Raw genomic sequence first — 27,911 nt, 5'->3', positions numbered from 1 at the left:
TGGTTTAGGATTTGTGTCTCCACCCAAATTTCATGTTGAATTGTAATCCCCAGTATTGGAGGTGGGGTCTTGTGGGAGGTGATTCACTCATGGGGGCAGATTTCCGCCTTTGGTGCTGTTCTAGTGATAGAGTTCTAATGAGATCTGGTTGTTTAAAGTGTGTGGCACCTCTCCCCATCTCTCTTCCTCCTGTCCAGCCATGTGAAGGTGTGCCTGCTTTCCCTTTGTCTTCCACCATGGTTGTAAGTTTCCTGAGGCCTCCCCAGCCATGCTTCCTGTATAGCCTACAAAACCATGAGACAATTAAACCCCTTTTCTTTATAAATTACTCAATCTCAGGCATTTCTTTATAGCAATGTGAGAACAGACTAATACATCCTTGACGCATCTCTTTTTCACAGCCCCTCCCCATTCAATTCTGCCATTTTCATTCCCATTTTCTCATTCTGTTCATTTAATTACATCATTGCTGCCACCTTCCTAGGATGACTGCCATTCTCTGACATCTAAACTACTTCCATTGCTTCTTAACAGGAAGCTTATTTTTATTTTTTTAATTATACTTTAAGTTCTAGGGTACATGTGCAGAACAGGCAGGTTTGTTACATAGGTATACACATGCCATGGTGGTTTGCTGCATCCATCAACCCATCATCTACATTAGGTATTGCTCCTAATGCCATCCCTCCCCTAGCCCCACACTCCCCAACAGGCCCTGGTGTGTGATGTTCCCCTCCCTGTGTCCATGTGTTCTCATTATTCAACCCCCACTTACAAGTGAGAACACTTGGGGTTTGGTTTTCTGTTCTCATGTTAGTTTGCTGAGAATGATGGTTTCCAGCTTCATCCATGTCCCTGCAAAGGACATGAACTCATCCTTTTTTATGGCTGCATAGTATTCCATGGTGTATATGTGCCTCATTTTCTTTATCTAATCTGTCCTTGATGAGCATTTGGGTTGGTTCCAAGTCTTTGCTATTGTGAACAGTGCTGCAATAAACATACATGTGCATGTGTCTTTATAGTAGAATGATTTATAATCCTTTGGGTATATACCCAGTAAATGATTGCTGGGTCAAATGGTATTTCTAGTTCTAGATCCTTGAGGAATTGCCACATTGTCTTCCACAGAGGTTTAACTAATGTACACTCCCACCAACAGTATAAAAGCGTTGCTATTTCCCCACATCCTCTCCAGCATCTGTTGTTTCCTGACTTTTTAATGATCGCCATTCTAACTGGCCTGAGATGGTATGTCATTGTGGTTTTGATTTGCATTTCTCTAACGACAAGTGATGAGCTTTTTTTCATATGTTTGTTGGCTGTGTAAATGTCTTCTTTTGAGAAGTCTCTGTTCATATCCTTCACCTGCTTTTTGATGGGGTTGTTTGCTTTTTTCTTTAAATTTGTTTAAGTTTTTTGTAGATTCTGAATATTAGCCCTTTGTCAGATGGATAGATTGCAAAAATTTTCTCCCATTCTGTAGGTTGCCTGTTCACTCTGATGATAGTTTCTTTTGCTGTGCAGAAGCTCTTTAGTTTAATTAGATCCCACTTGTCTATTTTGGCTTTTGTTAAAGACAATCCTAAGCAAAAAGAACAAAGCTGGAGGCATCATGCTACCTGACTTCAAACTATACTACAAGGCTACCATAACAAAAACAGCATGGTACTGGTACCAAAACAGATATAAAGACCAATGGAACAGAACAGAGGCCTCAGAAATAACACCAGATATAAAGACCAATGGAACAGAACAGAGGCCTCAGAAATAACACCCACACATCTACAACCATCTGGTCTTTGACAAACCTGACACAAACAAGCAATGGGAAAGAATTTCCTGTTTAATAAATGGTGTTGGGAAAACTGGCTAGCCATATCCAGAAAGCTAAAACTGGATCCCTTCTTTACACCTTATACAAAAATTAACTCAACATAGATTAAAGATTTAAACATAAGACCTAAAACCGTAAAAACCCTAGAAGAAAACCTAGGCAATACCATTCAGGACATAGTCAATGGCAAAGACTTCGTGGAAGCTCATTTATTTTTGCTTTCCTCACCAAATCTATGCTTCACTCAGAAACCAGAGTGATCTTTAAGAGATGCAAACCTGTTCAAAATATTCTGTTACTTAGAATCATTTATGCCTTACTGTTGCTGCTAGTATAAAGGCCAATTTGCCTAACTTGGTCCTGCTTTAGAAGTCCTCAACATGGTCTTCTAGTTTGACCTTCAAATGCCAGTTCATCTTAAATCATATACTCCTCCCCTGGACTTCAGCTACACTGTCTCTCTTTCAGTTTCCTATGTGCAGTTCCTGTCTCAGGACTTAGTCATATTTAAGTTCTTTCTTCCCAGGAAATCATTCTCTTAATCTTTCTGTTTTGTCAATTCATTCCCACTCACCCTTCAGATTTGAGCTCGAATATAACTTCCTTGGGGAAGACTTTTCCCCTTTGAAGAAAGGTTTGGTTCTTTTGTTGTATGTTATCATAAGATTATGTAGCTTTTATTCAGAGTTGTGATAACAACTGTTGTTTTACACTCATAATTTGGTAACGGCCTATTATCTATCTCCAGAAGATTGCAAGACCATGAATAAAGATCATGTTTCTTTTTGCTAGTTTCAGGGCCTAGCAAAGTGCCTAAGGTTAGTAGGCCATCAATATACATGTATTGAATAAATGAATAAACAAATGGGTTTCAATGTCTTCATCTGTAAAATGGAGATCAGTAAAATGGGAGAAATAGATGTTGGAACTAATATTAAGAAGGTTTTTCTGTATTTCAAGTCATGTATTATAAAGTTCTTTGTAAATTATGTCCTTCAATTATAAAATATTACTAAGATGCTAACTCTTTTTATCATGTAAGTTTTGACAAGTGTGTTTAAGTCATTTGTGTTTAATAGAAATTAAATATTTCTCGTGAATTTATTTATATTTAACTTATGGCAATGAAAGAATCTAAAAGCTTGAAATTGTCTTTAAAATGTAATTATAATGAAGGATTGATGATAAGAATGTTTGGTAGCATTTACTGGATGCTCTCATATGTACCTTACCTTATTTGTTCCAGACAAGAACCATAGGAGGTACATAATATTACTCTTTGTTTTAAAGTTAAAGAAACTTGTCCAAGGTCATTCAAGGAATAACTGGCAGAACCAGATAGGTCTGATTTCAAAGCTTATGTTATCAACTGTGAAATCTGGAAATAACTCAAGAAACTCCAAAAGCATACAAAGACAAAATATGTATCTTTGTGTTTATATAACTCCACCTTCCTCATTCTCACCTTCACTCTTCCTTGACAGGGAATACTGAAATTTCCACATTTTTCTCTTCTGTGTCTACACTTATCTATAATTGTATTCATATTTTTCCTTCCCTCTCACCTGAGAGAAAGAAGTTACACTCTTTTCCTTGGATAAAATTCTTGCTTGAACTTTTGTTCCAGGCTGTTGGCTGTTAGTACAAACATCCCATTTTGCTACTTCACCTATCCATCTCTTTGCTGATCTTCCCTTCAAATATCCTTCCTTTCACCTTGTAAGCATGCTGGAAGCTCTTTTATTTAAAAAGGGATACAAACCCCAAACATCAAACATCTTTTTCTGACCACTTCCAACTTTAGCTATCTTTTTGCCTTTATCATCAATTCTATTCCAAGAGGCACCGTTTATATCTCTTCTATTCCTTTTCAGGAACTTGAAGTATGGAATCTAACTTCACTATTAAAATATGACCCAGTAATCTCATTTCTGGATATATATCCAAATGAATTAAAATTAGTATGTCAAAATTAGTATGTACCCCCATGTTCATTTAAGCATTATTTACAATAGCCAAGATATAGAAGCAATCTTAGTGTCCATTAAAGGATGAATGGATAATGACACTATGGTATACAATGTAATACTGTTCATCCTTAAAAAGAAGGAAGTTCTGTTATTTATGACAGCACATATGAACCTGGAGGACATTATGCTAAGTGTAATAAGCCAGGCACAGAAACACAAATATTTTAATAATCTCATTTATATGTGGAATCTGAAAAAGTCAATGTCATAAAAACAGAGTGGAAAGGTGGTTACCAGAGGCTTTGGGGAGAGGAGAAATGGAAAAAGAGGAGATTGTGGTCAAAGGGTACAACGTTTCATTAGCTTGGAGGAGTAAATTTCTGTGATCTATTGCACTACATGGAGACCAGAGTTAATAACAATGTATCATATATTTTGAAATTGCTAAAAATAAATTTTTAACATTCTAAACACAAAAATAAGTTTGTGAGATGACGACTTTGTTAATTAGCTTTATTTAATCTTTCTACAATGTATATGTAGATCAAAAGATTACATTGTACCACATAAATATATACAATTATTATGTCAATTAAAAATAAATTTAAAAAACTGCTCTCATTGATATCATCAGTGACTACCTGATTTCCAAATTCATTGATCTGTTTTTAGACCTAATTCTATTTAATACTTCTTTAAAGCCTTTGAAAATCTTTTTCAAGAGTTCTAAGATACCACCCTTTTCTGGATCTCCTGCAACCTTTTGGTCACTTTTTTTTCGGTTTATTTTCCTGGTTTTTCTTGCTTTGCACTGCCCTTAAAATGTTGCTGTTCTCCTGGGGAGGCGGAGGTTGCTGTGAGCCCAGATCGCACCACTGCACTCTAACCTGGGGGACAGAGCAAGACTCCGTCTCAACAACAACAGCAACAACAACAACAACAAAAACGTTGCTGTTCTCCAGAGTTCCATCTCTGGCCTCTTTCTGTACTTCCCCTCTATAGCTACACACAGTACTTGTCACACATCCTCTACTTCCGTGGCTTCAACTACTGACTGAAAGCCAACAACTCCCACTTTGTTTTTCTAGTTTTGATTTCTCTGCTAAGATTCAGACCTGTATACACAACTGCATACCAGGCATCTTCTTCTGTGTGTCTCGTGGGTTTTTAAAAATGTGACATATCCAGAATAGAGCTTTTCAGCGTTCACTGTGTAAATTTGCTCTTTCATCTAAAACTCTTATCTTGATGAATGATGCATTTATCTATCAAGTTTCCCAGGTCTGAAAGCTTAAAGTCTTCCTTATTTCTTCTCTCTTTTTTACTTTCCTCTGAAACTTCTCTCAAATCTGCTTTGTGGGTTCCTACTGCTTAGACTTCTTAGTTCAGTCCCAGACCATTTTTCAAATGGATTATTTCAGTATCTATTATCTATCTAATATTCTTTCTCTCATTTTCTTCTTTTTTCAATCTGTTCTTTATACTGATGCCAAATTTATGCACATATAACATAAATGTGATTTTATGACTCCTGTTCTTAACCAAATTCCATGGTCTGCCATAACAAGTTCATAGTACCTACCTGGCTCACTAGGCCCAAAACAATCTAAATTGAACCACCATTTTCAACTTTGTTTCCTGATACAATTCTCTTCTAATGTTATATAAAATGATTCACTATTTTCTGAACCTCTTTAACCATGCACACACTAGTCTTCCTTCTTGGAATGTCATTTCCCCGCTTCTCCACTCAGAAAATTCCTATGAATATTTCAAGTCAGAATCCAATTTCTTTGTGAACTTTTCCTTACTTTCCTTGAAAGAATTTTCCTTTCTCTCCTTTGGGCTCGCAGAGCACTTAATACTTATTTTGGTGATGGTACAGAGCACGTTGCCTGGTAACCCCTAGCTTGAGTCTCTCCCTATAAATTGTACCTTGTTTAGAGACAGTCACTGTGGCTTATTTCTCTACCTCTTTGATTCAGTGCCTACCAATTTGTCTGTACACATATTTTTGTTCAATAAATAAATGGAAAACATACACCATCATTCATAATTTAATTATTCAGTCAAATGTGAGAGTTTTAACTGCCTCCCTATGCCATATTCCATTCTTTCTATTTACAATGTTAGTAAACAATGGCATCAGTATAAATTAAATGTACAATAAAGAATACAATGGTTTAGAGAAAAAAATTTTGGAAATATTTTTCCAAGGAACCTAATTTTGGAAGCTAAGGCACTGTCTGTTAAATATTGCTTTTCTTCTTGCAAAACAATAATTTTACATCATGTGGGATGGCAAGTTCTCGTACCTTGTCAAATTTTTATTTAAGCTTCTGATGTAATCCTCTGATGCCAATTCAAAGTTACTATTTTTAAATGAATACTTTCCTTGAACTGACTTTTAATTCCTTGGGTAATTTTTGCTTGTTAATAGCAGTTGAATAGTTGTGCCTGGGCATGAGGGTTCAGGAAAATAGCAACCATCTGCCAAGAACCACAGACCTTGGTCTCTGTTTTCCTGACAGCACCGCCTTCTCTAAGGGAAGTTATCAGTACCCAGGGAGCTCTCTGCTGGCACTCAGTAGTAGAAATATTAACACTGTATGGCCTATCCTAGGTAAATTAAATTTCATCATGTCTCTTGCTAAAAAAGGAGATGGTGAACCTTTGGACAGATTAAGTAAATAGCAATATTAAAAACTCCCCAAGCTGGAAATGGAGCATACCAGTTCTCAAGAGGTTAAACCATTTAAAAAAAGATTGTTCAAAGAAGGAAAAATATAGATCTCTCAAGAACTCACTCTGACAACTCACTTAATAAGCACATACTGTTTGTTCTCAGAAAAGTCAGCTTTTTAATTTAGAGGAGTTGAAAGGTTCATTTCTGGAAACAGCTTGTCCTCAAGTTTTTTAATAGTTCAGTAAAACTGAGAGTGGGAGTCAGAGGATGAGTACAATGGAAATACTCCAACCTTTGCAGTGACCTTATTTAGTGCATGATAAGAAACTTTCCAGTGTGTAAATAAATGAGGATTCTACTAAGTTGCCTGAATGAAGTTTAATAAACACCCTCTACTTTAAAATCAGTCCCCATAACCTCTAAAGATCTGATTATTCAGAAAAAAAGAAATTACACAGTGAAGTAGAAACATCTGAGCATGACTGAGATAGCTAAGTGCTCCTATTTACAATTTTAAAAAACTGTTTAGGATAGCCAAGATATTTCATAAGTAAATAGCCTAGCATGTTTATGCAGGAAGGCTTTAAGCAGAATGGTTCAGATTATAAGCTCTCATGAATGCCTGGATTTGACTCCCAGGTTTTCAACTTACAGGGCACTTGGGGCAACATAACCTCTATAGGCCTCAGTTTCCTCATATGTAAAATAGGAATAATAATAGTATTTCCATCATAGGGTTATGATGGATGTTAATATGAGATAGTACTAAGGGGCACTAAGTAAAAATTTTATCTGGACACATAAAACATTGAATGAGCCAAACAGATTTTGAAGATCTGTTTAGATAAAGAAGACTCACGAAGCATAATTCTGCTTAGTTATCAGGGATCAGAGGATATTGAAGTTCATCCAGTTAATCCTCTTATTTTATAAGTGAGTAAACAGCAGTATTACAATCTTCATTCTATTAAAGATTTTTCTAAAAAATATTCCGTGAACTTTAAACTTTAGAAAGTCATCTTGTTAGAAAATTATTCTTTAAAGATATTATAGAGATTCATAGATATTACCTTCACAATGATTTTCTCAAAAATTTTAAACACTTTTACTGAGATATTATTGAAATACCATACAATCCACCCCATTTAAAGTGCACAATTCAAAGGTTTTAGCATGTTTCTAGATTTGTGCAACAATTATACCAATTATAACCACAAAAGGAAATCTCATACCCATTAGCAGTCATTCTCCATTTTCTCCCAACTTGCCCTCTGCTCTGGGTTACTGCTAATTTACTTTCTGTCTCTACAGCTTTGCCTATTCTGCACATTTCATACGAATGGAATCATACCATATGTGGTCTTCTGTAAGTGGCTTCTTTCACTTAGCATAATGCTGTCAAGGTCCGTCCATGTTGTAGCATATATCAGTATTCATTCCTTTTTATTATCAAATAATACTATGTTGTATGGATAGATCACATTTTACATATCTATTGATTAGTTGGTGGATATTTGGATTGTTTCTACTTTATGGCTATTGTGAATAATGCTGTTACAAACATGCGTGCATGAGTTTTTGAGTGGGCATATTTTTAAATTTATCTTGGGTATATACTTCATAGTAAGATTGTTGGGTCACATAGTAACTCTGGGTTTAACACTTAAGAAACTGCCACACTGTTTTCCAATTGACTACAAGATTTTGCATTCCCACCACAGATAAATGAGGTTTCCAATTTCTCCATATCCTCATCAACACTTTTTATTTTTTGTCCTTTTGGTATTTTTTGATTATAGCCAGACCTAGTGAGTATGGTATCTTAGGTGTTAGGTGATTTTCATTTTTATTTCCTTAATGGCTAATGATATTGAGCATATTTTCATGTAAATGTTGGGCATTTGTATATTTTCTTTGGAGAAATGCCTATGCAGATCCTTCGTCCATTTTACAATTGGGTTATTTATCTTTCTGTTGTTGAGTTTTAAGAGTCTTTATATACATGACCTTGAATAAAATTTCCTTGTCAGATATTTATTTTCTCTTATTCTGTCAGTTGTGACTGTCACATTTTGAATGAACTCTCTATTAGTTAATCAACTCAAGAATGACAAAATAATAGTTGTGCTAATAGCCCAAGTCTAACTTCAGCAAAAAACAGCTAGAATTTAGCATAACAATTTTACAAATTTTAGCTGTTCTTACATCTAAACCAGAAAAAGGGGTTAGGATTATTTTGGAAACGAGACCTTTTTTCCAAAAGGATCTTTAAACACTAGCATGATGAATTGTGAATATCCCAATGAAACCAATCAATTGTTAATTATCATATAATTATTTTATTAACTAATGCAACTGTACAAAGTCATGTAGGAAATAAACAATAACGATAATGTCCTCAAATTGCTTATAATTTAAAGTTAAACTACTGTAAAAATAATGCATCTTAGAAAGTGATTGGTTCAATACTCAGGAATTAATATGTCCTAGGTAATACTAAGGCTTCAGGAAACAGAAACATTGAGATGATCTGTTTTGCCTTGAGTATCTCTGAGTCAGATGTGAGTGAAAATATACACATTTTACATGTTGCATATAAACACATTACCATAAAATGCAATGTGTAAAGTAATAGAGCACTGTACTAGTCCAGGAGTGATCAATTCTACATGGCAAGGTCAGAGAAGACCCCACACAAGAAGGCTTATAAATAAGAAAAAAGTTGCAAGCTCAAATAGAAACAAATATAAATATATATATTCCATTATATATATATACAAAGAAAGAGGTAGGCATCCGAGCACACGTCAGTTAATGAAGAAGCCATAAAACTAATAAAATCTTCAAAGTAAGGAGTACAAAAATAGTATGTAAATTTCGAGCTTGGGTGACTGAGAAGCTAGTAACTTTTACAAGTAATAGGAAAAACCCACTCTCCCCTTTACCTGCCCCAGAAGTTTTCTGAAGGACACTCATTGGTAAATAAATCTTTAAAAGTCAGTTTAGCTTACATGAAGAAAGTTATTCATGTAACTCCCTTTCCCACCTTTCTCCTCCTCTTGGGTTCTTGAGAATGGATTCTGAATAGAGCTGGGTTTCACAATTTTTTGCCTGGCTCAAGAGATTGCAGACTTTCTTCATGGCATCAGTGAGCTGATGCTATCAGGACAGACTTAAAATATCTTTTCTTGGCTTTGAATATAAAAGGGAAGCCAAGGAAGACTTGTTTCTCCTGGACCAGAGCCAGCTACTACAGTTATTCCTACAAGCTTCTCCTTAACAAGAAGACATCATTAGCCCTTTCCTGGTGCTCCATGCATTTGATTCTGAGTGAAGATCTCAAGGACATGCAAGGAATAGATTTTTTTCTTTTATTCCTATCATCATCATTATCATATTAATTGTACAACTACTTTACACAGGGCATTTTGCTAAACTTTGCATATTTTAATAGTACAAAAAATGATCCTAATTTTTAAAGACATTTTTAGTTTGAGAGAAGAAGTAGGAATTTTTATTTTTCCCTGCTTAATTAAATTATTTCTGTAAGAACTAGACTCCTCATTTAAGAAACTTCTACCATTTATTATACTACAAGCTTAGGGCAGAAGACATGATTATAGCTTAGATTTGTTTAAAATTTATATTCATAGCTTACATTTATCGAAAATTAATATCCATAACTATCAAAATTGAGAACAAACAGAATAGCTATTGAAGTAATTATATGGTTCTATATTTCTCTTCGAGCAAGTTCTTCTGAGTCAGTAATAGCATGCTTGTTATGCAATTCTTACCTGGAAGTCAAAAGCCCAAGAGCCTCTAACGGTTGAGAAAATGTCCATCTCCTCAAAATGGTATGCATTTCTGAAACAGTCCTTTCATCCCATCCAGGGGCACTACCCAGGACTAAAGGAAGGGAGCAGTTTTCATTATTGCAGTAGAAGCGATAAAACCATAAATATCTTTTCTTTTCTTCAGAGAGTCTGAAAAACCAGATTGGAAACTGTAATTTACTGGAGTTTGCTGCACTAACAAATGTTGCTATAAATATGCAGTACAAAACCTTACTGTAGTTCTTTGAATTTTATTTTAGTTTACTTTTAAAAATGTCTTTTACCTTCTTGGGATAGTTTCATAGGTTATTTCATCAGTTTACTTTCCACTAACTTTATTCTTTTGTATTATTATTTTGAAAAAAATAACATCAATTCAGATAACTCACATTTATTTTTGTTCAATCTTATTCGTGTTTTTTTTTTTTTTTTAATGTCATTTTGGTTGGCAAAATCTCTCTCCTCTAGGGAAAACCAAGTTTTTCTGAATCCTGCGACACATCCTATTTAGAACAGAGGTAATCAACCATTTACTTTCTTATGTTTTTTATTTTTTATTTTTTACAAATTAACTGAGATCCAAGTGGGCCTCTGAAAAAATGGCATATTTTAGTAATGATATTTCTTCATCTCAAAGCAAATTTTATCAGAGTTAAGAAATCTTTGCTGTTGTTAACTTCAAAAACAAAGATCTCAGTTCCTCCCTGGATTATGTCTTTAAATGTTCAGAGTTCATGGGAAGTTTGGCGTGAAAATGTCAGTGATGCTAGTTTCTTAGATGCTCAAGTATTTCCCCCTGGAGAGTAGTCTGAAATAAAAGATCTAAATCTAGGACTAGGGCCTTGACTTGCTGACAATTTGTCATGTTTTTCTCACACTCCAGTAGAAGTATTCAGAACCACAGTTCAATTGGAGGACAGCTTCCCTCACACGACAATGGCTTTTGAGCACTCTCTCCTCCAAAGTGACACTGAGCTTGAATCTGCTGAAACTCCCAAGAAAGCTAATGAAACGTAAAAAAATCTTTTAAAGGTCTGTGTTTCTCTATAATTCATCTTAAAGTTTTCCTCATCTGTAAAAAGAAAAGATTGGATTATAGGTGATTTTGAAGGTGTGGTTAGGTTCCTTTTTTTATATTATGCTACCACCTTTTCCTCTGAAAAGCCCACAGAAGAAAAAATATCCATAGTAAAATTACTAAAACATATTTGCTCAGATTAAATTTTTTTCCTCAATACTGAATAATGCTTTCTTTCTTTTTTTTAGCTCCTTTTGTTAAAGCAAATTCACATTCAAGGACATGCCACAGCTTCAGTTTAATAAATTTTTACAAATGCATATACCAGATAACAACCACACTCCTATCAAGATATAAAATAGTTTTTTTCATGTCATCAGAAGCAAGCACTGGTATCATTTCTTTCTCTCTCGATAAATATTAACTTTTTAGAACCTCATATAAATGGAATCATAGAGTAAATATGTTTTTATTTATGGCTTCTTTCACTCCATCATATAACGTTTTTGAAATTATCCGTATTAGTTGAGTTTGTCAATAGTTAATTCCTTTTAATGAATGAGTATTATTCCTTTGTGTAACTATGCCATAATTTACTTATTCACTCTCCTATTTGATGGACATTTGGGTTGCTTCCTTTTGGGGGGTATTATGAATAAAGGTGCTGTGATCATTTTAGCACAAGTTTTCATATGAATGTATTTTTCATTTCTCCTCGGAAATATCTATGAGAGGAAGGAAGTGGTTATATATTAGGTATTTATCTTTACAAGAAATTGTGAAACTGTTTTCTGAAGTAATTGTAAAATTTTACATTATATCCTGCAGAGTATGATAGTTCCATTTGTACCACCTTCTTGCCAACTCTTGATTTAGTCTGTCTTTACAATGTTATCCATTCCAGTGGGTGTATAGTGGTATTTCATTGTGCTTCTAATTTATGTTTACTTGGGGTCTAGGCAATTTTTCATATACTATTTTCTTACATCTTTTGTTTGAACTCTCTGCTCATGTCTTTTCCCAATTTTTTTGTTTGTTTAGATTCATTTGCGTGATTTCTTTATATACTCTGGATAGAAAAATTTTGCCATATAAATGTTTTGCACACATTTTTCTCAGAATGTGGCTTGCCTGTAGATTTCTTTAACGGGGTCTTTTCATGAATAGTTTTAAATTTTGATAATGTCCAATTCAGAAACTTTTAAATAGTTATTACTTTATTTGTTTAAGAAAACACTGCCTATCTTAACGTTGATTCTTGTGATTTTTTCTGGAGTATTCTGAAAGCAATATTTTACTTGCTGAAAGTACTTTTTTCATTTATGGCATGGATGGCCTTGTCAAAAATACGTTGAACATACACATGGGTCTCTGGCTCTCTATTCTATCTACATTGAATTGTATTCCATTGATCTATTTGCCTATCCTTAAGCAATATCACATTATCTTAATTGCTGTAAATTTATAGTACATGAATCCATACAAGTTATGGAGTCAGCCTTTGTTCTTTTTTCATGACTGCTTTGACTATTCTAGGTTCTTTTGCATTCCACGTAAATATTGGAGTCAGCTTTTTAATTTCTGCAAAAACCTGCTGGGATTTTCCTTGGGATTATATTTTATTTATAGATGAGTTTGGAGAGAATTATCATCTTAACCATAGGAACCTTTCAATCAATAAATGCAGTATATTTTTTCGTTTATTTAGATTTTCTTTAATTTTCCTTAGGAAAGTTTTGCACTTTTTAGGAAATAAAATTTTCGTAAATAATTTACTAAATTTTAGTAAATAAAATTTTGATACAGTAAGTAACATTTCAAAACAGAATTTATTTTATATATATTTTTACTGGAACACAGTTAGATCTTGTACATTGATCTCAAATGCTGTGACCTTTACATAATCATGCTATGTGAAAATAGTCAGTTTTATTTCTTTCTTTTCAATTTTTACCCTAATTTTTTTTTTTTACATTGTGTGCTGGCTAGGATTTCCAATACAACATTAAAGAAATGTTTAAAGCAGACATCATGGCATTGTTTCTAACCTTAGGAGAAAGCATTCATTCTTGCATGATTTAACATGATACTAACTATAAACTTTTCATAGATCACTTTTCAAGGTTGAGAAAGTTTCATTCTATTTCTAGTTTTGTGAGTTTTTATCATGAATGGGTGCTGAACTTTACTGCTTTTTTTCTAGATCTAGCAAGGTGATATGATTTTCCTGGTGAATATTATTCTTTTAATCTAATTGCTTATATATAAAATGTTTAATCTAATTGCTTATATATAAATGCTTATATATAAAATCTAATTGCTTATATACATGTTCCCGTAAACAGAATAAAATTATATATTGCTTTTTTGATGTAGGCTGACAATTTCTGCTTTTTAATTTGAGTTCTTAGTGCATTTACATTTAATGTCATATTGATATGATTACCTAACCATACCAATGGCTCACTGTACTGCTGTTAGTTTCTATGGGGTGTTTTTTTCTTTGTTTGTCCAAACCATTTCTTGGTCCCCTTTTTTCTTCTTTATGTTTCCTTTCAGATTTTTTTTCCTGTTATATTTCATTTTTATCTTCTCCTTGGTTTTTAAATATACCCTTAAAGTTTAAGGGGTGTGGTTTTCCTAGAGATTAAAATATCCTTTGTTTAAGCATATTACAGCCAACCATGAATTAATATTACGCATCCTTACATATAATATGAAAAACTTGGAACAGTTTACTTCCATTTTCCATTTTCATTCTTATTGAAGTTATTATAAATTTTATTTTTTATATATTATAAACCAGAGTACATTGTGATTCATTTTTATTTAATCACTTTTTAAATAAATTAATAAATGTGTAAATGAAACTATTTTTATTTATTTACATATTTTGGGGTATTTTTCATTTCTCCTTACCAATTTGAGTTTCCATCTAGTATCATTTTCTTCCAGCTTGATGTACTTCTTTTATTATTTTGTATAGTACGGATGAACTGATACTAAACTAACTCAGCTGCATTTGGTTGAAAATATCTTCATTTGGCCTTAATTTTTGCGACGTAATTTTACTGTTTATAGAGTTCTAATTTGAAAAAGTTGCTTTCATCTTTAACAAAGATAGTATTCTACTGCCTTTTGTCTTGATTTTTTTTTGGTGAGAGGTCTGTATTTAGTGTTTTATATAGAACATCATAATATTAATATTATAGTTGTTTCTCTATATGGAATTTATTTTATCTGATGTTTCAAATTATTTTTATTTATCTTATTTTTCAGCAATTTCTCTATAATGTACCTGGGGGTGTTTGTTGTGTGTGTGTGTGTGTGTGTGTGTGTGTGTGTTTGTGTGTGTGTGTGAAAGAAGGGAAAGAGAGAAAGAGAAAGAAAGAAAGAGGGAAAGAAAGAAAGAGAGAGGGAAGGAAGGAAGGAAGGAAGGAAAGAGAAAATGAAAAGAAAGAAAGAAAGAGAAAGAAAGAGAAAGAAAGAAAGAGAGAGAGTATGTATTTGCTTAGCGACTACTAAGCCTTTTACTTCTTATATTTGTAGGTTAATTTTTTTTTTTAATCAAATTTGTAAAATTTGCCCATCTCCTTAATTATTTTTTGCCTCACTATCCTTCTCCTTTTTGGTGTGTCCAATACACACATATTGTTTGATATTGTCCTTCGGGTCACAAGGCACTCTCATTATTTTCAAGGTTTATTTTCTTTTTGTACCTCAACATGGGGGATCATTCCTATTGCCCTGTCTTCAAGCTCACCGTTCTTTTTTTCTTGCATTTTGCAATCTATTAAGCCCATTTGCTGATTTTTTAAACAAATATTTTATGTATTGTGTTTTCAGTTCTTAAATTTCTATTTTTAATAAGATTCTTCATTTGTTCATTCATATATATCTTTTTTAAAAATCAATAAACATCTTTATAATAGGTGTATTGGAATTATTATTTGCTAATTTAAAACTCTTTGGATCTGTTTCTATTAACCACTTCCTCTCCCCAGGCTATGTTTATATTTTCCTGATTCTTTCCAATTATTTTCCTAGTTACTGATTGTATGCTAGACATTTTCCAATAGTTTTCTCAATTACTGATCATACGCTAGACATTTAGAAAAGTACATTATTGAGAATCGGCATTCTGCTATTTTTCAGGTGTTGGATCTCATTTTTTTTAGTAGACAGTTCAATTACTGGAAGATCAGCCTAATTTTTTTGAGACTGTTTTTTATGATTTCTTAGGTTGAGTCTACCACAGTCTTTAATCTAGGGCTAGAGTGGACTTAATCCTAACGTGCATCTTTTTCGTTTCTTTATTAAATGTAAGGGATGGCCTGTGAGCTTTCTCCATTCTTACTGGTCAGAATTTCTATGTCTCCCAGCATTGTGTGTCTTCTCAAATCACATTTATTTTACATCTCCCTGAAGCAGTTCTCTTGTAGGCCCTGGAAAGTTTCCACCTGGAAAGTTGAGTAGTTTAGCACTCAACTAAATATTTAAATATTTAAGAAGACTCCAGTACAGATTTCTGTAGCTCTCGTCCTGCTCTCCAGTATGATGCTCTGAAGATGCCAGCTGCCTCAGCATCACTGAACTCTAAATTCTGCCTTTTTAAAAATATCTCAGCAGGAGCTGCATTCTCTTCTTATATTCTACCTTCGCAAGTCATGTGGGAGGACCCAGGTATAGAAAGTGACTCCAGGCTGAAAGCCACTTTAATCCCAAGGCTTACCTCAAGTCCTGTCTGTTTAATTTATGAAAACAGTTGCTTCATATCTATTTTTCTCTTGTCATAATTCTGTCAGTCGGGGGATTAGTCTTCCACTAGGTATTCTTCATGGTAGATGTAGAAGTACTAATCTATTTTAGAACATATATTGTTATGTATTTCATTCTGGGGTCTTCAGATTTGGAAGCATTTTTTGGTTGACATCAAGAAGATTTTTTTTTCAATTTTTATTTTTTACAAATATCACAGGCATATTTTCACTGAGTTTCATTGAGTCTGAACTTCCTCACTCTGATTACTTTTGGTCAGTTTGAAAGAAGGAATAATTAAGTCACCAACTAAATGATAAAATGTGGTATTGGGAAACTGAGGTTAATCTAATTCTAACACAAGTTTCATCACATTGAAGGCTGTTCTCCATCTATTTTCACAGTCCAGAATATAACTGCACCGTATCGAACATTAACAATTGTATTTGAGTGGGTGAAACAGAGGAAAATGTTGCTTATTTTATGAGTGTTATTAGCTTAAATAGAAACTGAAATATAAAACAAGTAGAATCCACTGGGGTTAATTTAAAAACACAAACCTTTGATATTTAAAGGGAGTTACCATGATTATTATTTGTTGGTTTTGACCGCTTTTTGTTTGAATATATTTAAAATTTCAAGGCATCTTTTTCATATTGAAAACCTGTAAGCATAAATATGCTAGCCTCTTATTTGTGGCACATTTGTTGAACACATGGTTTTACATTTTCAAGTAAGACAGAAAAAGATGCTTCATCTAGTTAAGATGACAATAGTCTAGTATGACAATGGATTGTCAATATATGTGTCATGAAGACTATGAGAATCTTCTGTCATCTTCAGTTCTTAAGGCAACTTTTTATACCAGAAACTATGCAAGGTCAATTCAGTCCTTATAATCTATTTATTCACACACATTGTTATCCGTGTATAGCACTAGAAATATAGTGATAAACAAGAAAGATAGGTTCCTTGCTTTTTCCAGTTCTTGCAAATTAATGAGGGGGACAAGAGCTAAACCCACGAGTGAGCAGGGTAGTAGCTTGTGTTAAGTGTGATAACATAAAAGGTAATATGATAGAGAGTGAGGGAAAAAAGGCTTCATCACATAGAGTGGCCAAAGAAGGACTTTTTGAGGTGACATTTAAGTGAAAGCCTAAAGGATGAGATAATTTAGTAATGTGAAGAACTTAGGAAACAGTTTTTCAGGCAGAGGGAATATCAAATAAAAAGGCCTTGAGATGGGAGCAGGACTAGCACATTTGAAGTTTAAAAAGGAGTTTGATGTTACTGGCTTGAAGTGGATGAGAAAAACAGTAATAAATATTGAAATTAGAGAGTAGGAAAGTAGCAAGATTACTCAAAAGAAACTCCTGATCGCACTCAACGCCCTAATATGGGAGGGCTCAAACTGATTCCTCCTCCAGAAAATGACTACCATCTGCCCAGTTGATTTGGACTCTCTCTTGACTTCACCTTGATTCTTTAATTTCTTAATTTACTTACTTCAAAATTCTAATTAATCATCAAGTTATGTCTTCTCAGCTACCAAAATACGTCTCCCAAATCTAGCCACTTCTATGACTATCCACTGCTATCATCTTAGTTCTAGCCATCATGACCTCTTGCCTGAACTGTTATATTCATCTCCTTGCTGCACTGCTTGCTTCTACTGTCACGTCCACTCCAATCCATTCTTCAACTTGTGGTCAAAGGTATCACTCAAGATTTTTCTGGTCACATAATTCCCTTGTTCAAATACTTTACATTAATTTTCACTCTTGGAGTAAAGTCCGTTATCATGTTATATATCTTATCTTACCTCTCTCTCTCACACACACACACACACCGAGAGAGAGAGAGAGAGAGAGAGAAAGAGAGAGAGACTTTCTTAGTTTGATGCCTTTGGCTTGTTATTAATGAGCATGATCAGCTGTGACATGCATTTTGCCAAGGAACAAGTACAAGTGCCACTAATTCCCTAATAGTTCTTCCTGGGATTTTGGTTCTATTCAAAGAATTATTATTTTACAAAGTACTCCTTAGTCACTAATTTGTGCTGTTAAAACAACACTTATTTCTTTTCTGCTCTTTTAAAAATCTGCCTTAATTAAATGTTGCTTTTCCCTGTTGACTAAAACAACTTTCTACCTCCTGGAAGGAAGATTGAGAGATGGTTTATCACTGCTATGTGCTGATATATGTACGATCACTCTCTGCTTTGTTATTTTGAACTGAATAACTTCCAAACTTTTTACTTTTCCTTAAGACCACAGGAAATAAATCGTTAAAAGCAGATAAAATCATTTATTTATGTCCTAAACATTAATTAACCATCTAACAAGCATGTCATTAGGGAATGAAACAAGTTATGTAGGAAGGAAGGCTCACTCTTTGAAGATATCATGCTTCAAGAATGATTGAGGAAATCATAAACAGCAGGCAAAATTCATTCACAAGACCTAGGTCACTTACAGTAGGGGAGTCTGTTTCTGTGAAAGTCTGGCAATATGTTTTATACACTCCTTTGGTGGCTCTTCAAGATTACTTCTATTCTCTTCAGAATCAGGTTTCATATACTCCCACCCAGTAGCTGGAAAATCAATCTGAAAGAAAAAAAAGATTTGCCACATGTTGAAGGTGTCTCAAAATCCATTACTGATTTAATACTCCTATCTTAGATTTATAGAAACTAAAGAACAGAATAACTTCTATTTTTTCTGTGCTATTTATAATTTTAAAATAATTTCTAAAATAATTATTAGAGGTTGGACTTAGGATTTAAATATATAAGGTATTTCGCCAATTATTTATACAAATGGTATAGATGGGTCACCTGTAATGTTGTCTGAGGGAGAATGAGAGAAATAATAATATACAGTCTCTCCATAAAGATTAATATGTTACATTTTTTGTTAATGCTGACATTATATCCTTTTTACATTTTGGTGTTAAAATGTCTCCTTATGAAATGATGAAATTTAACATTGGTAATTATGCCTTTTTCATGTAACCCGCCTGAGAAAATAGAGTTAATCTATATTGATCTCTAGTTCATGACATTTGCAAGTCTGAGAATCATTTTGTACACATGAGTGAGCTCTTCTTTGATAAACAACTGTTGTGTTGCTAAAAGATCAAATAGAATATTTCTGCTTTGGTTCTGTAGTTCAGATTTATAGACAGTTCTAGAATCTGGCCTCCTTTTTTTTCCTGGCTCAGTCTACTTTCTATTAAACCATGTTTCAGTGATTCAGAATCTGATTCTAGTAAATAAAATTACAGTTAACAAAAAGACAGTTGCAGACCATGTAAATAAGCTGGATATTTTAGGGCTCCGTAGGTTTGCTTAAGGTTATCACATATACTGGGTTTTTTTTTTTTCATTTTAATATTAGAAATCCCACAGACATTATTTTTCTCTGCTGAATTATGTTAGGTTGGAATCTCAGAGAAAATTGAGGAACCTTACAAAGTAGATGGTGTGAGTTTCAGTTTGAAATACAGTTTAATATATTTAAGCGCTTATTTATTTGAAAAAGTTTTAGTAATTTCATTCTATAACCTCTAACATTTGTTATAATTTTTGTTTTTGATATAATCTGTGTTACAATGTATCAATTACTACTCCAACATGGTAAAATAAGCAAGTAAGAGATCAGCTTAACTGAAACATTACAGCAAAGTTGGCCTCTTGACAAAGATTAATCTTGAAAGATGAACTTTGGTACCTTAGAGGGAAGGGCATTCAGTACGAGAAAGTGACGTGCTACTCTTTATATGGACAAATATTGAAAGACGAACTTTGGTACCTTAGAGGGAAGGGCATCCAGTACGAGAAAGTGACGTGCTACTCTTTATATGGACAAATATTTTTAAATAGCTCTTAATGAGTTAGTACAGTTTTATGTTGATACTAAGTAAATGGCATGGTGGATGAGAAAACTGAGAAGGGTAGATGAGCATAGAAAAGAACTCCTGTGTACAAACCTATAATAAATTATTTGCATATATTTCACTTAGGAAACAATTTTTATTTCTGATACATGAGTGAGATCTTTTATCAAATTGCATTTTTTCATGAATTATGAGGCTAAATAGCTACTGATTCTTGAGTTACTATAGAAAATATTGGAATTTTTCCTAGTTGCCTTTTGTACTTTTTATAGGAGAAAAATTCCCCAAAACTATGCTTTAATGCATTTGCTTTAGACCACTTTTAAGCACCATACATAATGAAAGTATAAGTAATATCTATTATTTTCTGATAACTTAAAGTCTAATTGAGGAGAAAAGGCACACACATTAACAATTAAAATAGGGAATAATAAATACATAGCACCCCAAAGCTGTGCTTCATTGTTGTGCTTTCAGTACTGACAAACACTCAACTCTGTTCTTTCTCCTTCTATGGCTGTGGCTGACCAAGCCTGGCTTTGGTCTCAAATTTCTTTTTTTTTTTTTTTTGAGACGGAGTCTTACTCTGTTGCCCAGGCTGGAGTGCAGTGGCACGATCTCGGCTCACTGCAAGCTCCACCTCCCGGGTTCAGGCCATTTTCCTGCCTCAGCCTCCCCAGTAGCTGGGACTACAGGTGCCCGCCACCACGCCCGGCTAAATTTTTGTATTTTTAGTAGAGACGGGGTTTCACCATGCTAGCCAGGATGGTCTCGATCTCCTGACCTCATGATCCACCCGCCTCGGCCTCCCAAAGTGCGAGATTACAAGCGTGAGCCACTGCACCCAGCCTCAAATTTCTTTTTAAAGGAATGCTCCAGGAGATCTACTCAAATGTCAACACTGCATGCGCCATGACATCTATTTCTCACGTTCCTGGCTAAGTCTTGAGGATACATTCCTGATATTAACAACAGCAACAACAACGACAGCAACAAAAATGTGTTTTTTTGTGGGGGATAGGGGAACATATTCAAGCCTGGTTATCCTCCCTTCTAATTCACAGCTCCTTACACATTTGGATATCAACTTCTTGGGTTCCATTTATCCATCTTGCTTCACTTCTGCTCATCCTTTGTCATTCACACTTGGCCACTGTCATTTCTACTATGGCTTCATTACTTGGCACTGCTCAAGGGAGCTATTGTGAATGTCCCTAGTGTCTATGCCCCACAACCATACCCATAAGGTGCCCCTGGGCCAATTTTGGGTTCCCATGATTCTGTCAGATTATTCAAAGAACTTCCACTTGGACTGTGTGTAGACTGGTATTATAAGACACATGTGCTGGGCATGGTGTCTCATGCCTGTAATCTCAGGACTTTGGGAGACTGAGGCAGACAGATCACTTGAGGTCAGGAGTTTGAGACCAGCCTGGCCAACATGGTGAAACCCTGTGTCTACTAAAAATACAAAAATGAGCTGGGCATGCTGGCATGCACCTGTAATTCCAGCTACTTGGGAGGCTGAGGCACAAGAGAGAATCGCTTGAACCATGGAGGTGGAGGTTGCAGTGAGCTGAGATGACGCCACTGCACTCCAGCTGGGGTGACAGAGTGAGACACTGTCTCAAAAAAAAAAAAAAAAAAGAAAAGAAAAGAAAAGAAAAGACATACGCATGTTAGACCATGAGTTCTATTGCAGTTCAGAGGAAGGAAGGATAACTGCTAACTGGGTGGCAATTGTGGTGAGTCTGAAAAAAGGAGTTGTAAAAGAGGGATCCATATGGTGGTTTTGGAGTGAGAAAAAAAAAAGGATCTCTGTTACATTAGAAATCAAAATATAATGTGTTCTAAAAACTTTGTATCAATGATAAGACTGGTGCTTCTTCCTAACACTGACGATAATGGAAGATAAGCATGTACTAAAATGTTAGAAAAAGTAAAATACTTTGAATGAGTGAGTAAGATCTGTGGTTTAAGGAGATGCCTCGCTTAGATAAAAGGAAGAGCTAAACATTTTGGTATTCAGGTTAAGATAAGTGGACCAAAGGGCTAAATTGAGACATATGTGTGGGCAGTGTTTTTGTAGTCATCAGAAATAAGGATGCATATCATTAATTTAACAAAAAAATTATTCCAACTACTGTGCTAGATGTTTGTGATATAATACCTTCAATGGCATCAGAGATCACTCAGTCAGTGGAAAGGAATATGATGTGATAAATGTGTTGATAAAATGCTATTGGGTATTACGTGAACATAGAAGAAGGGCACTTAACTCTGCTTGGCGTGAGAAGAGTGGAGGGGATAAGGGAGAGATTTCTAGAGGGTCCGTGAATGGAAAAAGATGAATCTCATTTCCACAGAGTCAGAGGAGGGGTGGACAGTGGAGGGTGAAGAGGCGAGGGCACATTACAGACAGGGAACAGTATTCATAAATTCACATAAGGTGAAAGCAAGACAGTGCATGTCAGAAACAACAACATTTTCAAAGTTGTTGAAGCTTGAAGTGTCAAACAGGGACTGGCAAGAAGAAGCGATGGGACAGGGGTCATGCTACAGAGGTTGGCCTTAATCGTCTGGGTAGCGCTGAGTTATTGAAGAGTCTAAGCAGGGAACTGGCAGGTTCAGATTTAAGTTTTAGAAGAATCACCCTTGTGACTGCATAAATTTTGGATTAGAGAATGACAAAACTAAAGCCAAGGAAACCAGCAGATGAGGTGAGGAATTGAGAGGATAGACAATAAAAATATAGAAGATAAATTGGCAGGATATAGCATGGACCGGATATGAGTAGAGAGAAAGAAGGAAGGAGACAAGAAAATCAGGTAGGTGTATGTGGGGCATGAACAGATATAAAGAATTCAGAGGGTGAAAGTAATTTTGGAGAGGAAGTGGGCACCGTTTGGGGCGTGTTTCGTTTGAAGCTGCCAATAGAATATCCAGGTGGGGGTTTCAGTAAGTATGTGGTTATATTCGTCTGAAGCTTGAGGTGTGAAGAAGTCTGAACTAGAGATACAGACTCAGAAGTGCACTTACGTAGATATTGAGACAAGAACCTTAGAAATGTATGAGACCCAGTAATTCCATGGCTAAGTATACATTGAAGAAAGATGAAAACATATGTTCACACAAAAACATGTCCATACATGTTCATAACAGCAATATTCTTAAGAGCTAAATAGTAGAAAGAATCCAATGTACATTGACTGATAAATTAATAAAATATGGTATATTCATATGTACATATTACAATAATGTAATATTATTATATAAAAATGTATATGTAATATAGAAAAAGGAGTGAATCCCAATCAGGGCTACCACCTGGATGCACTTTGAAAATATTATGCTAAGTGACAGAAGCTGGCCACAGATAAGATCACATATTGTATGATTCCATTTAAATGAAATGCCCCAAACAGTAAAATTGATAGAGATAGAAAGAAGATTAGTGGTTGCTTAGGATTGGGGGAATAGGAGGTGAGAGCTAAGGGGTATGGGATTTCTTTTTTGATGTGATGAAAATGATCTGAAATTGACTGCGGTAATAGTTGCACATATCTGTGAAAATACTAAAAACTACTGAATTGCACACTTTAAATGAGAGGATAGTATGGTATGTGAATTACATCTCAAGAAAGCTGTTTTTTTAAAAAAGAAAATAAAGGAATGAGAGAATCCAGGGAGAATATGTGCACTGTGCTTGGCAGCGGGCTGCAGATTGAACCTTTGAGAATTGTCCTTGGTGAGAGCCTGGGAAGGAGACAAAGGATGACCAGAGAGCAGTGGAAGGAGATAACCCAGGGCAGTAACACCAAAGCCAGAGGAGGAGGAGGTTTGGTTCTGTGGAAGGAAGAGGGAGAAAGTTCAGTCTCTTTGAAGAAGAGGAGGGAGTTCAGTTATGGGGAAGAGACAGACAATGCCAAGAAGAGCAGAGGGAGGGCTAGCCTGATGAGGACTGAAAACCATCACTGGGTTTGGCACCTAGGAACTAGCAGGTACCTAACCACAGTTAAGAGTGGTGGCAAGCCAGAATACAGTGATTTTAGATACAAACGGGGAGGTGAGGAAGTTTTGAAACATAGATCCCAGCACTTTGGGAGGCCGAGATGGGTGGATTACCTGAGGTCAGGAGTTCGAAACCAACCTGGCCATCATGGTGAAACCATATCTACTAAGATACAAAAATTAGCTGGGCATGGTGGCACACACCTGTAATCCCAGCTACTTGGGAGGCTGAGGCAGGAGAGTTGCTTGAGCCCAGGAGGAGGAGGTTGCAGTGAGCCGAGATCGCGCCACTGCACTCCAGCCTGGGCAACAGAGTGAGACTTCCTCTCCAAATAATAATAATAATAAAGAAACATTGACTAGAACAAGAACCACATGAATTCCTATGAAACAGCTCTGCATTTAGTGCTTAAATATGTGACAGAGCTGTTCCACTAGATTGCATTCGGGGAGAGGCAGGAAGTTGAGGGAGACCCAGGCTAAGTGAGTCAAGCAATCACTTATGTATTATCTGCCTCCATTTCTTAACTAAAATCTATTTCACTCTGTCCACTGCTTCTGGTCGGTACATCAATCAACCATAGGACCTGAAAAAAGTATTGACTGGAAGTGGTCACATCTGTGTCATATCACATCCCTTGTCATACTAGAGTGGCTGCAGCGTGGCAGTAACCACCATCTAATCAGGACAATTGGAAAAGTGAAGTTAGGTAGGCTTAGTATAATCTTTTCATTATGCAGAGGATAAAATAGGTTAGGTGACTTGTTCAAGGTCATAAGTTTTCTGTAGAAGGAAGACTAGAATCCCGATTTTCTAACTCTCAGCCAGATGTCTTTCCCTGAGACTCATACTAACTCCCTAACGAAACACTGGATGCAGAACTTGGTTGTAATTTCACCATCTCATAATCTTTAGGTTTAAAGATTCTGCTCTAAATTTAGCTGACTATTTAATTAAACTGATACTATTAAAGATTTTGTCTTTACTACCTTAATAACTCTTATTTCATATATTGCATCACCAATTAAAATCATGCTGAGAGGCTTTTAATGTATCTATACAATTTGAAATTATTTTGTAAAAGTGGGATGGTTCAACTTTTGCATACTGTGGAATGATTTACATGCCCCTCCTCCACTTATTTTTAAGATGAATTCTATTATGGATCCAGATCTTTGCCTGGCAATCTGTGCCACTATTGAATATCTAAAGTTTTCCTTCAGATTCCACTTGCTAAAATCTGTGTTGGTAAAGAAACTATTCACTTCATCTGAGAAGAATCAAGGGTAGTCTCATCCGATAGATTTTATTCTCCTTCTTCTACCACCATCACTCTTCTCTGCCCCATAGAACCTTAAAATCATGAATTTATATCCACAAAACTCTGACAATGGTCATACTTGAAACTTTTCATTAAGCTAAGGTGGTTTGGACCTGTCAAGAAATAGTTTGATAGAAAATACATTTGTCTTCTTAAAGAAAGATCACTTATATCTTACACACCCCACAGGTCTATATAAAATGCAAGGTATCTCAAACTGAGTTCATCATATTACTCTGTTGAAGACTGTCTATCCTTTCTCTGTGTTCATTCTTAAAACTGAAGATACTGCTATGAACTCAGGAACTCAAGTTTCTGTCTCTCTTTCCCTATATATTTCCTTCATATAGTTGCACCCCTTTCTGTTTAAAAAAAATTTCTAAAATCTACCATTTAATTGTTTTTTCTTAGTTTTTGACCCTATGATCCTTAACCTAGATCACTAAAATATTCTTCTAATAAATGTCCAGGCTGGGTGCAGTGGCTCACACCTGTAATCCCAGCACTTTGGGATGCTGAGGCAGGAGGACTGCTTGAGGTCAGGAGTTCAAGACCAGCATGAGCAACATAGTGAGACTCCCATCTCTACAAAAAAAATAAAATAAAATAAAATAAAAATAAAAATAACAGGGCATGGTGTGGTTCCAGCTACTTGGGAGGCTAAGATGACAGGATCATTGGATCCCAGGAGGTGGAGGCTGCAGTGAGCTATGTTTATTCCACTACACTCCAGCCTGGGTGACAGAGTGAGCCCCTGTCTCAAAAAAACAACAACAACCAATAACACACACACACACAAACCAAACCAAAACAAAAACAAGTGTTCACATATCCGATCTTCTTGTTTTTTAAGGCATTTTCTACAACATTGCTAGAACTACTTTTTATGACTTACTGCCCAGATAGTCATGTCCAAACCTGGTAGACAATCTAGTGCCCTAATGACTTTCCACTTTTTACCACTGTTCCTCACATAATTTATTCTTTCATCTTAACTAACTTGCCATATTTTGAAACTGCCAACTCTTTTCTGAATCTGTGTGTTTGCATTGTGCATTCCTTTATGACTGGATAATCCTTCCCACTTAAACTCGTTAGGAAGAATTTACTCATTCTAGAAAGGGCATTCAAATGTCATGTCCTCTGGGTGTCTGTCCCAGACTTGTTACATTTCTTTACTTTCCCTCAGAAATATTCATTGCTATTTTCGCTGTGTTAGTGTCCCTACAATGGCTATAGTATCTGTCACATTACATCAGAATGAGTGTGAAAGTCTGTCTCTCCAGCTGGGTTTTGCATTCCTTGAATTCCTGGCTTAGTATTACTTATTCACTCATTTTTGTAAGAGTGTTTACCATAATGTTTGGATCATAGTAGTCATATATAAAACATGAATCAAATGTGATTGAATTGAACCTCTAGCATTTTGCTATTTTTCTTCATTAGCAGGATATGTTTACTGGGTTTGTGATGAGTCTCTCCTCTTTATTCATGGATATATTTATCTTTTTGTTCTTTTAAAACAGAACAAGTGCTAATTGATAAGATATCATGTGTGGAGTGTCTATGATGTTGTGCCAAGATCTAATCTGAATAAGCATTCTTTTTTAACATGTCCGCAGATTAGAAGTGGATCTTTAGGTGTCATCTGATCGAATCTTCCTCTGCAAGAATGTGATGCCATATTTTTATTAGTATTAATTTTTCCTTTCCATGTTAAATATTTTTCTGCGCATCTTTCTCAACTCTACGTCTCAAACCCCTCACCACAAGCCTGGAAACTTAAGAGCCTTCTTAATGGCACATGGATACATATGTAACAAACCTGCACATTGTGCACATGTACCCTAAAACCTAAATTATAATAATAAAAAAAAAAAGAGACTCTACTAACTTCCTCTAGAGCAGTGATGTCAGCTGAGGAAATCCTTTCCTCAAATCACATTTGACAATATCTGGGGACATTCTTTGATTTTCAGAACGAGAAAGTGCCTCAGGCATCTAGTGGAAAGAAGCCGGGGATGATGCTAAGCATCCTGAAATACACAGAACAGCCCCCACAACAAAGAATTTTCTTGTCCAAAATGTCAATACTGGTAAGGCTGAAAAACTCTGTTCTAGAGGGTGCTGCCCACAGAGCATTTTCTAATTTTTCCTATAGAGATGGAAAGTTCATATTCCATGCATTTCTGTGTATGAGACTGTGCATGCCTCACGTTTCCAACCAATCTGACGAACTACAATCAGGAACCCATAAGGAGCTCTCAGCAGTAAGGACCAAAGGCTGAAGCCATTTACCACCTTTCTTTTATGATCACAAATCACACAGAGTAGAGAGACTTTAAGAAAAAAAGAAGGATAATTACTTTGCAGTTTTTTTTTTTCTACTACTCAGTTAATTGCTAGTCATTTTAAGAAACATATAGCAGAAGAGATTTTAAAGAAATATGACACAAAGCAGAGGCAGGTGTGAGTAGGATACCAAGTTAATAATACATACCAATGACTGTTTTTAGACAATAGAAAGAAAATGAATGCCCATAATGAGTATACTAATGGCAGCACTCCATGGTTCT

General features: G+C 35.2%; 1 protein-coding gene across 3 annotated transcripts in view; it reads right to left on the bottom strand.

Annotated features, from left to right (window-relative positions):
- Window positions 1-27,911, bottom strand: part of PIK3C2G (phosphatidylinositol-4-phosphate 3-kinase catalytic subunit type 2 gamma) — a 398,295-nt gene that overhangs the window by 244,616 nt on the left and 125,768 nt on the right. For all 3 annotated transcript variants that reach the window (XM_032159742.1, XM_058442576.1, XM_032159744.2), the window contains 2 exons: window positions 18,581-18,711; window positions 10,291-10,479 (listed from right to left, as the gene is read on the bottom strand). In XM_032159742.1, the coding sequence (XP_032015633.1) occupies window positions 10,291-10,479; window positions 18,581-18,711 (320 nt within the window). The remainder of the gene's footprint in view (window positions 1-10,290; window positions 10,480-18,580; window positions 18,712-27,911) is intronic.

The sequence above is a fragment of the Hylobates moloch genome, unplaced genomic scaffold, assembly GCF_009828535.3.
Source record: "Hylobates moloch isolate HMO894 unplaced genomic scaffold, HMol_V3 SCAFFOLD_8, whole genome shotgun sequence".
Taxonomy (NCBI): domain Eukaryota; kingdom Metazoa; phylum Chordata; class Mammalia; order Primates; family Hylobatidae; genus Hylobates; species Hylobates moloch.
The sequence above is the reverse complement of the archived record's forward strand: the minus strand, read 5'-3'. Positions and strand labels throughout refer to the sequence as shown.